Genomic DNA, 13,338 nt, shown 5'->3' with positions numbered 1-13,338 from the left:
TGTGCTCAGGAATAGTTGGCCAATATAAATCAGAATCCGTGGTTTTTAGTGTCATTTTTTTCTTTGCTTTTTCCCTTTAAGACAGAAGAATAACATGAGGTTTTGTGGGTAAGAAGCAGTTAGGATCTAGAAGAAGTTGGGGGACAGGAAAAGCTATGAAAAAAATTAGCCATATGAAATCATCAAAGAATAAATATATTTTTCACACACACATAAGCAACCAAGCAATAGCAACAATAAAACATAGCAACTTGCTGATATATTGGTTGCTAGGGTAGATCTGAGTATAGACCACACTTGAGAATGCCAGATTGCCTGATGCATTTTACGTATGGGCCTCTTTTCTGATCATCTGGAAAGTGGGAGTTGTAGTGACCTTTGGCTATTGTGAGGATCAGATCTTATAACTCATGTATTCAGTCATACCTGCATCTGTGAGTACCAAACCCACAGCAATGCAGTGGCCTGCAACAGAGGCAGCAGATGCTCCCTGACTGATTAGGTGGAATTCTTCCATCTTCAATAAACTCATGTTGTGGCTTCATGTGCAGGCCACTTCACCTTCACAGTCTTATGATCATTGGCCTTCCTATCCCTCAATGGTTGAGCTCCAGCAGTTTGGGTAAATTCTTGAAACCATGGCTAGAAAGTTAGGTTTGCTTTTTTCTGAATATATATTATATATATATATATTCATATCTATACATATGTATAGATATGTATATATACATATATATATATATACATACACAAACACACACACACACACACACACACATACTTATGAGCACAGAAGGAACTGGGTCCTTCAGAGCTATAATTACAGGTGTTTACAGATTGCCTGGCATGGTCTGTGGGTGCTGGGATCTTAACCCTGGTCTTCATTATTGAACAGCAAGTGCTCTTGACCTGTAAACCATCTGTTCAGCCCTAGAAAGTTTTAGAATTTCTGATTTTTGTGTTTGACTATGACATGAAAGGAAGGGCTCAGAGATTTAGATAACATGGAATTTTTGGACCAGGATTAGTCTGTATCATATTGAATTTCCTATAGTGGGATTCTATCTCCTTCCTTTACAACTTACATCAGAAATACATCAATATGTTCATGGCCCCTAATACTTAGTCATCATCCCAGTATTAGCAGTATCCTTTATGTATTTTTGGTGATCTTTCATGAACCATAAGTATAACACAGGTGATATTAGTCTGCACAGTGTAGTCCCAAGCCTCTTCTGCAGTCGTAAGTTTAAATAGAACTACGTCTTACTGTGCACATAAGCCACAGTGAATCAAAACTTGAGCTATAAGAGCCCTATGCTTTTTCACGTGTGCTGCTTTTAAATGACAGAACCCCTTTATGCCTGGTGTTCTTTGGCACTGTGTCCTCTGAAGGCCTGTACTGTCATCCCCATTCATCAGATGGGTAAATGAGGGCACAAAGAGTCTGGTACTTGCTCAGAGCCATTCAGCTCCACACAGAACCTAGACATGCCCTGTCCAGCACCAACGCAGTAACTAAGTTGGAAAACTAAAGACCTGCTTTGGGACTTCTACAAAAACACTCTTACCTGCTGCCTCCTGAGTCACTGCTTGGTAGTTGACAGAGACCTTCTGGGATCCCCAGCAATGTGATTCTTTCTCAAATACCAGAAGTAATGGAGAGACTGTGCTATCAATTCCTGCTTGTGGTACTCCGGGTCTGTTACCCGAAAACCATGACTCCATACAAAGGTCCCTGAGTAACATGAAGGGCTATGTATTTCAAGCCCCTCCTACCTGTCACTGTGTATCTCACTACCAAATAAACCTTGTAAGTGTGAAAATTCTCCTCTTTTACTATATGTGCCTATGAATGGTCCAGTAGTCCAGGGTAGACAACATCTGCTCTTCCCTCTATGAACAAGAGAGCAGAGGCACCCATTACATTTGTATGAGACAGGTCTATAAAATATTTCATGTCCAAAGAAGAAATGACAAAGGTAAAAGCCACAGTGTCTGATATATATTGACCTTTGAACCAGGAAACTGGACTAGTGCATAGAGTACTGAGCCTGGAAGTTCCTCAACCCAGCTCTGTGACTAGCTCAGGGGATCCCCAACCTTTTCAGTCCTCTCCAGGACTGCTTAGGTTGTTATTCTGGATCAGAAGGGGACATTTTTACCATTTCTTAAAAAGTTTAAGTGTTGATTTCCGGAAAGGAGTGTTATTAGGGAAGGCCAGTAAACAGATGTAAACAGCTATACGAAAACTAGTTTTGGTCTGCTGTGGCCAGTCCAAGCAGTCCACAATTTTATGATGAATATTAACCCAGTGGGCCATTTACAAAGGAAGGTAGTCATACTACTGAGGGAATTTTAGGGACTATAGGAAATATTTTAATGAAAGGAATTAGTTTTAAATGCTTGCAATGCTTTTGTCTGTATGTGGGATCAAATTTATCTTGTGATATTAAACATTTATTCAGTGATTGCTGAATGCCTCTGAATAGGGATATTGAAGAGAATAAAGTTTCTGTCTTTGTAGAAGACTGAGGTCTTCTAGTGAGGTTGTAGGGAGGCCAGTTTCAGAAGGTTTTTTGTTTATTTGTTCTTGTTTTTATTTTTTTATTTTTTTGTTCTCAATGAAATGGGATATACTTCTTCTATGGGAGTCAAGAGAACCCTGACCAGTCACATTCTAAAACTAAAGACTGATGTCCTGAATTGAATGCTAAAATTCATGAAACTACCAAGTGAGGGCCTAGTTCCTCATTTTCTCTCCTTGGTTCATGGATTGAAAATGGGGCCATTACTGATCTAAGGGATGGCCTTTCCATATTAGACTTGTTCCCTGACTAGTCTGTCCTCCTGAAAAATGCTTACAGACAGTAGACCAGTGAGGGCAGCATTCCTTCTTGCCAGGGGTGACTTATCAGCAGAAAGGTCTCAGAGGCTGTAGGGTGACTGGACTCTCTGGAGGAAGGTCAGGTCAACAGACACTCACTGGGACTTCAGAACAATAGCCCTTTTATCCTAGGAGAGATGACCCAAGAGCCTTAGTGGAAATCTGAAACTACATAGTTGCAAAGCCTATGTACCATCTTTCTTCTAAGTTCATACCTATGAAAAAGTTTAATTTTAGACTAGGAACAGAGTAAGCAATTACCCATAATATCTAATGATGAACAGAACTATTATAACATTATACTATATGTCATATGAATGTCAGCTATTTCTCTTAAAAGGTCTCCCTGTATTACTTGCTCTTCTTGGGATGATCTGAGATAAGACGATTTACTGCTATGTGCAGAGGTGATATGGTTTCAATACTGTAGGCCTTGTTGCATAGCCTGAAGCCACCTGCTAAGAGTAAGTAGCTCTTGAACAGAAGCACTGCCATTATAGCAATCTTGAGTCACAGACAAATATTGAATGGATAATATGCAGCATAGATACGCTAGACAACAGGATGTCCATATTTTTGGTGAAATGGAATGAAACTCCAAGAGTTTGCATCAAAGTGTCACACAATTTAAAACACACAAGTATATGTTTTTTTCTGCAAGTTTCCAAGTAATGTTTGTCAACCATGGTTCCATGTCTGATACCATAGAAAGCAAAGCTTCAGATAAAGAGGAATCTCTTGGTTTCTCTTCCAGCTGCTGTGAGAAAGCAGCTAAAGGAAGAATAGGGTTTATTGGGCTCATAATTCCAGGCATCCATCCTGGCAGGGGAGCCATGGTGATAAGAAATCAAGAAAATGACCACATTACCTTCACAATCAAGAGCAGAAAACAAAAGATGAATGAATACAAGAAAGTTGTAAGCTTACCTTCTTCATTTTAATTAGTCTAGTATTCGCTACAAATCATCCAGTGGTTCTGTCTACAATTAAGATGAGTCTGTCCATATCAATTACCATAGTCAAGGCAATTCTTCATGGATATTCTCAGAGGGTAATTTTAGTCTTTCCAGTAGTTCTCAACCTTCCTAATGCTGAGACCCCTTAATACAGTTCCTCATGTTGCAATGACTCCAAACCATAAAATGATTTTTGCTGCTTATTTATAACTGTAATTTTTCTATTGCTATGAATCATAATGTAAATGTCCATTATCAGATGGTCCTAGGCAACCCCTGTGAAAAGGTTATTCAACCCTCAAATGGGTCATGACCCACAGGTTGAGAGCTTCTGATCTAGACACTCACTCACAGTTGTGCCCAGAGGTTGCCTCCTAGGTATTGAGTGGACAACTAGCCATCACTGGGACTATATTTGTCAAGCTCTTTGGAGAAGGTGCTCAAACCTGAGTAAAATGCTGTTCACAGCGGCTTGGGGAAAAAGCTGGGGCAATCTACAAATTAGACCCTTAGAAAAAGAAGACTACGGGACCGAATACCTCAGAGACTTAAGTGGGACAAAATCTTATATGTGTATCATGTGATTAGATTCATGAGAATGATTATTTCTTTCTATTTTTCTTTTTCTTTTTCTTTTTTTCGGAGCTGGGGACCGAACACAGGGCCTTGTGCTTGCTAGGCAAGTGCTCTACCACTGAGCTAAATCCCCAACCCCTGAGAAAGACTATTTCTTAAGTATACTTTGTGATGCATTTTGAAACATCTTAACAGATTTTTAATGTACACACACTATCTCACACACACAGACATGCACACCGCTAAGTTGGGGAAGTGACAGATATGACAATTACAAATTAACTCTTCCTATAATAGGTGTGCAAATAAAAATCATACTTAAAATAATCATCATATTATACTCCACATGTTCTAGGCAGTAGTTATCTACTAAAAATAAAATCTCAATAACAAGAATGATTTTGACTTTGAGATGATGCTGTAGGGAAGAGAACAAATATAGACGGAGTTCTCCTTCGAGAGAAATGCCATGGGCAAGGGCAAGGACAGGAAAGGAGAGTGGGCCACAGAGGGCCTGGGAGTCATCCTGGGTGCCTAGGGATAAGGAACGTAGGCAAAGACGAACCTGAAGGTCCTGAGAGGGGGACAATTTTACCTCCCTTACAATTCGTCCAGTAATTTCCCTACTATAGTGTGGATTCATTTTACTCTCTCAGAATCCGACTGATAGACCCCACAAGGTACTTTTGAGTAAAGTGGGCTGCATAGTGTAGACTTGGATCTCTCTTGGGCTAAAGAGGGGCAAGTCGGACTTCTAAAATCCAACCCTGGTCTCTCCTGACAAAGGCTCTTGAATATCCTGTGTGCACCATGAGTCGTACAGCATCCTCTTCTCATTCCCTTTCAGGGACTTTCTGAAGGCTAGAGACAAAGAGAACATTTTCAACGCAGATCATTTCCCTCTCTGGTACAGAAGAGCTGCCGAGCAGATTCCAGGAAGCTTTGTCTACTCCATCCCCTTCAGCACAGGTTGGTCAGGGCGCTTACACTTTCACTCTGCTGACCTGCTCAGCGTGGGACTTTGTGTGACTCCTAGAGGGAGCAGTGTTCAGCCTTTAGCAAGTGCAGAATATCAGGTCATGTCTGAGCCAGTGACTTGTTCTACTTTGGTGACAAACCCCAATACAGTGGAGGTTTGCCTCACCAAATGGCACAAAGGACATTTTAGGAAACAGGGTTGGTATTTTGCATCCTATGGAATTTGAGTAAAACCTTTTCAATTTGTTTCCAAGTCTCATGTAAAAGAAGGTCCAGGCATCCTTTGTTAGAAAATTCTGTGATTTACACTCCTTCAGACAGCCACAATTCCTATTTGAAATCACCAGATAGAAACTTGTAAGTGGAAGGAAGACCTAATATCCACTCCACAGCCCCTCTCTTAGGTAAGACCTTGCTTCCCATGCCTAACTCGGTATTCACAATGGACCCTGGGATAGCATTGAAATTAACAGCAATCATTTCTTCTGCCTCTGCGTCCTAAGTGCTAGCGTTACAGGTGTGTACCAAACACAACCAGCAGGACCAAGTCTTTGTAGAGTTTTATAAACTTCACCGGCTTACCTGGGGCTGCAGTGACCAGTAAGATCCATAGAACTAAGAACTTGCATAGCTTTAAGTTATGAAACTATTAGCATTACCTGCCCCCAACATACACGGAAATACAAGTATTGGCTTATTTTAACAAGTGTTAGTTGGAAGACACATTGAGTAATTCAGTTGCCCCTGGATTGTTATCTCAACTTGCCAAAAGTGCTATACTACTTTTAGCACTCTGCCTGTGGAATGTTCTATATGGAACATTCTAGAAACTCCTGAGAATGAGATCCAGTTCAATAACCTTGAGCTGCTCTGGGAAGTTTACTCTGTTGTTGTACATTCTTTTAAGTGCTTTTTTAAAATTTATTTTTGTTTCATATATATTGGTGTTTTGCCTGCATGTACGTCTATATGAGGGAGTGTAGGATTCCCTTGAACTGGAGTTATAGACAGCTGTGATCTGCTATATGACTTCTAAAAATTGAACTCAGTCAGGTCCTCTGGAAGAGCAGCCAGTACTCTTAACTACTGAGCCATCTCTCCAGCTCCAGTGAAGGCCTACACTAGCTCAACCTTTGAAAAATGTTCTTAGCTTAACCCTGGCAAAAGTCCCACAGTGCTTGGTGTCACCTGTCTGTATAACTCTTGGTGCTTCCTCATTTCTGTGAATGACTGTGTTTGCAGACAGAAGACATGATAATAGAGGGCTGATGCAGACGGGCACAACAGGAAGCACCAGCCAGAAGTTACTCTTCTTGTTTTGCAACAAAATCTCCAAGAAAAACACTTTCTAGAAGGGAAGGCCTATTAGGGCTCACAATTGAGACACATTCCATCATGATCATGCCAGTGAAAGCAAGGCAGTGGGAGCAGGAAGCCAGATGGTTACGCTCACAGCCAGGAAGCAGCAAGTAAAATAGCAAGTAGGGCCAAACATCAACCTCAACCCCAATCTGCCAAGTGACCCACCTCCTCCAGCAAAGTTCACCTAGACAAGGTTCCACAAACTTCTCAAATAATACCCTCACCTGGGGACCTGGCATTCAAGTACCTGATCCTCATGGGGAAATATCACATACAAGAGTCCTTCATTAATGGAGAGACTCAAACAAAGGTGAAATTTCACCATTGAGATTTTCACAAGGGGTGGGATTTATAGTAGCACAGAGGATCTTTCCTAGTGTGAGGATTTTGAACATTTTCTCTTGCTTATACACCTCTGAGCGTAGATAGCTATATATGCTTAGTTTCTCATATATGCTTTGCTTAGTTTCTCATATACGCTTCCCAGGCTCTATAGTCCTTCCTTCACCATTCCCTGCCCTGATTTTCTTGCTTGACATGCTAATCAGGATACAGCGAACTATTTGGTTCTACAGAAAACCTATAATATAACAATACCATTTCAATCTCATTTTACCTTCCTTTGTCTTGGAACTATAAAGCAGAAAACAACACTTAGCTTGCTGTCCTTCTGAGTCTGCTAGGAGCCATCACGTCCATAATAAGAGAAGTGGCCCTACGGCAGACTATTGTGTCCCTAAACTGCATTGCATGTGTGCTCACATAGGTATGATGGTCTCCTTTGCCAAGTTACTTTATAGTCCTCTGTTTGTCTACACTACTTGTGCTTGAGAAAAAATAACACTGAATTAATTGAAACTGTCTTTGTATTGATATTGGAAACAGGTTTTTACTGACCATTTAATCCGATTGTATACTGAAAGAAACTAACTTTATTTGTGGTAAAATTATGAATAATATACCATCTTAGATGATATCCTAGTTACTTTTCACTTAGATTTCTTTTAGATTTATGGAAAATCTACAATACAACGAGGTACCTGCCACTATGGTGAAGCTCCTTGGGTTGACCACTCAGACACAACCTGGGTCTAAGAGAAAATTCTTAATTGCCTTGGTCATGAGTTTATTCCAGTTTAATTTGCGTTGCCTGGTTCTCAGTTCAATGGATTTAGTTCACCTCTCTTTCATTGCGTTCTTTTCTCTGAGGCTGGCATGAGATGAGATGAGCATTCCGCATTTTGCTCATAATTTGTAGTTAGTAGACATTTTTACTAATAGGCAGGCAATACTTGCTCTATATTGTCACCACACTTATTAGTGTTTGGATGATGTGTTCATTCCAGTTATCTCCTTATTTAGAGTATTTTTGCTTAGAAAAACTGTTCTTAAAATGAAATGTTTATAGACCAGTTAAGAACTATATAACAAATCTGGGATATAGCAGGTAACTTAACAATACTTTCAGAATTAGACTTCAGGTAACCTTATTTATACAGGTAACACAAATCAAACCACAGACATGGACAGACATGTCAGGGAGTAGCCAAGGGTTACAAAGTCTGCAGCCTTCATGGTAGCCAGGGGTTTCAATATGTAGAACTGCACCCTCCCCAGAGCAGATAGCAGGAAGTTATCGTGTTGCTTCCAGAGTTGATGGCAGAGTCTTCACAGTTTAGAGCATTCTGGACCCTGGAACCAGAGTCCCAGCAAATTCTATAGATGGACAGCCGTGGCTGGGATGATTCTTCTATATCCGTGTTTCCCAGAATACTTCAATTTTTCTTTCTATAGGAACGGTCAACAAAAGCAATGTGGTGACAGCAAGTACCTCCATCCAGCTCCTGGATGAGCGAAAATCTCCTGTGGTGGCAGGTAAACCATGATTTCGGTTGAAGATTGATATAAGCAGGGCTTCTGTTTGTCTAGCACACTGACTCTCTAAAAGCTACCTTTTCAAAAATGAGAAAAACATTTCTTCTTCAGCTACATGTTATCTCCTTCCCACTAAGGTTCTAGAGCAGCAGGGGTTCTCTATCTACGCGTAGAGACCCATTTGAGGAATCAAATGTCCCTTTCACAGAGGTCACTTAAATGATCAGATATTTATATTACTATTCATAACAGCAGCAAAGTAACAGTTACGAAACAACAATGGGATAATTTTATGGTTGGGGGTCACTACAACAAGAGAAATATATTAAAGGGTTGCAGCATTAGGAAGGTGAGAACTCCTCTAGAGGCTCAGGGGATTTCACGTAAAAGCAGAAATCTTTTCCAGGTTTTCTGTTGACTCTAAGCCCAGGGGAGATAGTGGGAAAATGTAGAGAAAATGCAGGAAGCTCTAGGTTGCCCATTTTATGCATTTAGGAAATGGGCATCCAAGCAATCTATAGGATTGTCTTTTAAATATTAGCACACACAAGCTGTATTAGCACACACATACACACCGAAATGTGACTTTTTCTTTAGAGACCAAGATACATGTGCAAGTTCTGGGATTGGGATCATGGGAAAGCTAAAATAGTCTACAGTTAAGTCTTGGGTTTTCAAGGAAGCCTTTTCTCTGGCTCTCTACTGTTCTCATCCCATCCAAGTCAAAGTAATGACCTATGTCCGACTGAAAGCTTCTGTTAGTGGCATTTGTACTTAGGGACTGGAATCTGCCATAGCTCTCCTAGAAAGAGAGCATGCCTGGCACATAGTCCATTCCTAATACATTATTGCTGGATCCATGGGTTGATGGATGGATGGTATGTGCCAAGCACTCTCCTGATCTGGACTGTGTTTACCAAAGGGAGTCATTTGTTTTTGGGAAGGCTGCCTCATGAAGTTGTACTTCAGAGTGACTTTGAGCATCCGTGCCTGTGTCTCTGCAACGCTGTGGTAATTTGTGGAAAGGGGGAGCCAAAAGGAGCAGAGGAGCAGACCTGACTGAAGTGTTTGCTCTTTGGCTGGGAACCACTGCCTTTCCGTCCACTTTATTTCTGACAGGGCCTGTGCATCATAATTATATTAGCAGGGGCTGAACGATCCGGGGATAGCCACTCTGCTTATCCTTGGGCTATTGGATATGACAAGAAAGACAGCCTTATGTATTTGACCTGCAGCTTATCTTGAACTAGGAGGACCTACAATTAATCAGCCAACAGATACGAGCTCTGAGGATTCATGGCTTCTGTCTTCAAATGCTGTCACCTAATGCCTCATGCTCCTTGAGGAAAGGAGGAGACAGGATCACTTAACTCAGCAAGATTTATTTTTGCCTAAAGGAGGTCAGACTTGCTTACCTCTGGGCTGCTGCAGCCAGCTAATTCTAGACGCACATTATCTCCTGGGGGCTGGGGTCAGAGACAACAGCTGTCAATGACATGGTCAGACCAAAGTAGTCTTTCTGGTTCAAAATTTCACTTTAAAACCCTTTCTGTGAGTCTCTTATTCAGTGATTATAAAGGGCACTCCTGGCCTTTTCTGAAGTCACCTTAACCCAGCTACCTCTGTCCATGCATAAAAGGAGTGTTCAAATGGGTGTAAATGCCTGTTATTTTATAAGTGAATATGACCTTGTCTGGAAGCTGTGTATCTACACTAACAGGGAGCATGCATTTGGTAAATGGTTTGCTGGTCTATCATTGAGTTACATAGCTGGCCAGAGACCACAGGCAGGCCACAGCTTGGCTCACCTTGAGGGGATAAGAAAGGCAGGTCCTATTTGTTGTCTCTAAGTGTGTACCCACAGCTCCTTGTGTTGAGCAGATAATGACAGAGCAAAGCCAAGAAACAGGGCCATCTGGGGAACTGTATTTAGTTTGGACCTTTAAAGTTGGTGGCTGCTGACCTTCTTTTCCCTTCTATGTTTGGAAGACATGAAATAAAACAGCCTCCCTTGGTTTTGATCTTGCAGACTGCTGTGGATACAGCCCCATGATGGCAGTGACCTCAGGGGGACCTTTCTATCTCCCAAAGCAGAACAGTCCCTTCAGCAGACCCCTGGCTTCCATGGACAGTCTCAACCATCATGTCAGTCACCAGGCGATGAGGCTCCAAGCATTCCACTCTGCATTTTCCTCATATTACTCAGCTAGTGTTTGCCACTATGAAATAAAGGGGCCTTTTAGTTGGAGAGGCAGACTTGTTATGGCAGATGAAGATGAACTTTTGAGTAGGCTTGTTCCCCATTAGTAGGCCTCCGGCAGCAGATGGGACACAGTCGACTGGCAGGAATTTGGGGTCTCAATGAAATCCTTGTGTGCAGTTGAAGGTTATCAGAAAGAAAAGGTGTATAACTTTGCAAATAGCTCCCAAAGAGCCTGTTGAAAGGCTGTCCCTTGCACAGCCTAACCTGATATCTTTGCATTTATTAGCTGTATGTACTAGTTTGGGGACAGAAAGGGGTTTTCTTCTTTCTTTTTCTTGTCTCCTTTTTAAAACAAAAACATTTAGATACTCATCTGTCAATGACACCTTTGAAGAAAGGCCAGTTGAAGTGGGCAAGATTCCACGTAGGCATCAGCCTCAGTGTAGAAGCAGTGTCCATCCATCTTCTGGGCCTCTGACAGTGCTTCCCAATGCTTCCCAGCCTCCTCTTGAGCACTCTGCCAACTTCACGGCTGCCAGCAGTGTGCCTTGCTTACTTAATTGCTTTCCCAGGGCAATAGAAGACATGGCAGGGTCCACCCAGACTCTTTCGACTCTAGAGCCTTGGAAACGCTTGTGTGTGTCAAGACCCTAATCCATTTTTCTGTTGTGATTAGAAATACAAACCTTGGAATGTAAGGTCAGCTTGAATTTGCCACTCATCTCATAGCTTGCTCAGTTCATGGTCACGGGTCAGTGGAGCTCTGAAAGGCAGAGTCAAGATTATTATTAGCTCCTTGCTTTATTTTCATTTGGGGATAACATAAAAGAACCAGAAGAAACCACCTGGATATGAAGACATGTAAAAATGTCAGGATGTGTAGGAGTGACCCATTTTCACCTTCAATTTCATTCATTCATTCATTCATTCATTCATTCATTCATTCATCACATAAAATAGGACTCCTGCTTTTGTCAGATATTTGATCTATCACTGAATAACTGATTATCTCCTGATGTCTCTTCCCTTTTCACCAGGTGTATGCATTATCAGTAATCTTACAGGTATGTCTAGAGTAAAAGAGATGGCTCAACAGATAAGAACATACCATCCAGCCTTATAACCCATTCCCTGGAACACGCATGCACATATCATAGTAATAGTAAATGAAAAAAATTAAAAGCCATACCTGTATAGGGCCAGGGAATTAAAGAGCTTAGTGATTTCCTGGAAGGTTCTAGAGGTCAAAGATTGTGTGCTTTTTCTTTTTTGCACCCCAGATTGTAGCCAGCTGAGTACTTAGATTATGGTGGGCACACATCAGTGAAATGTTATAAATTGAATTGAGCCCGTGGAAACATGCTTCACCCTAACCTACTTATTTGCCAATTCCACGTCCATAAATTATCTAGATTAATTCTCCACTGGCCTCTCCGTCAGGAAGGCCAGCCGTTCTCTCAGGTTCTACCTCTGAGGAAATGACCTGAGTGGATAAAATGGTCCTGGTGTGTATAGTGGTGATGGTGGGCAGATGGCACAACAGACAGTAAAAGGGACCTCTCCTTGAACTGTTTGTCCTGTTTCCCTACTCACTGGCTGGACTCTGAAAAATACTATATAACCTGGCCCCTTGTTAGATTTCTGGAAAAAGGATTTTGCGTGTTTATGTGCTGTGGTTGGGTAGGGTGTGTGCACAGGCACATGTGTGCACTTGTGTGAAGGTCTGATGTTGGTGTCAGATGCTTTCCTTGATGATTCTCTACTGTATATAGAGATAGGCTCTTTTGTTGAGCCTGGACGTGATGTTTTGGCTGGCTAGGCAGTCAGCCTGTTCCAGGGATTCCCTGAACTATGAGACACCCATACAGTTTCTACAGGGATTCTGAAGAATCAAACCCTAGGCCTCACAGTTGCAAGGCCTACCTGATGAACAACCTCTTTAGCCCAGACTTCTGAATTTTTAAAGTAATACACAATTAAATCAGAGTCACTAGCATTTGCTCTGAAATGTACATTTTAACAAATCAGAATCTAAAGTTGGTCCCAATTGTGTGCTCCATGTGACCTCTTAAATATCATAAGCAAGAGCTCTCACAGTTACCTTCTGGGGGCTGACATGGTATATATGTGAGCGATATGGCCTGAATAAGTTATTCTAGGAGTATGGGCTTCATATTCCTAGAATATATATATTCACTTGCTATATGGAGTATAGAATCCGCTGGCCAGATAAGGAGCCCCTGTCCATACCTCAGAGACTCTCACTGGCAAAATTCAAATGCACACCGTAATAACACCATCCCAAAGGATGGGACTATCTTTAGGATAGAACAATTATTTTCTGTCTTAACCAAAAGTTATCTTTTCATTGAAGTTCTAGTCTGTAATATGAATAGTAGACTGGTAGCCAATCTGATCATCATAAAAAGCTGGACATTAGAGCATTAATTTATTATATTATGACTTTTAAAGCAATTTTATTGTGGTCTGACATATCCCAA

At 41.4% G+C, this 13,338-nt stretch overlaps 1 protein-coding gene across 1 annotated transcript in view; it reads left to right on the top strand.

Moving 5' to 3' along the window:
• Cacna2d3 (calcium voltage-gated channel auxiliary subunit alpha2delta 3) overlaps nt 1–13,338 on the top strand; it is an 804,703-nt gene that overhangs the window by 662,164 nt on the left and 129,201 nt on the right. The window contains exons 26-27 of the mRNA XM_032919383.1: nt 5,267–5,388; nt 8,554–8,634. Coding sequence (XP_032775274.1) covers nt 5,267–5,388; nt 8,554–8,634 — 203 coding nt within the window. The remainder of the gene's footprint in view (nt 1–5,266; nt 5,389–8,553; nt 8,635–13,338) is intronic.

This window comes from Rattus rattus, chromosome 13 (assembly GCF_011064425.1).
Source record: "Rattus rattus isolate New Zealand chromosome 13, Rrattus_CSIRO_v1, whole genome shotgun sequence".
Lineage (NCBI taxonomy): Eukaryota > Metazoa > Chordata > Mammalia > Rodentia > Muridae > Rattus > Rattus rattus.
This window is presented reverse-complemented; position numbering and strand designations above follow the sequence as displayed.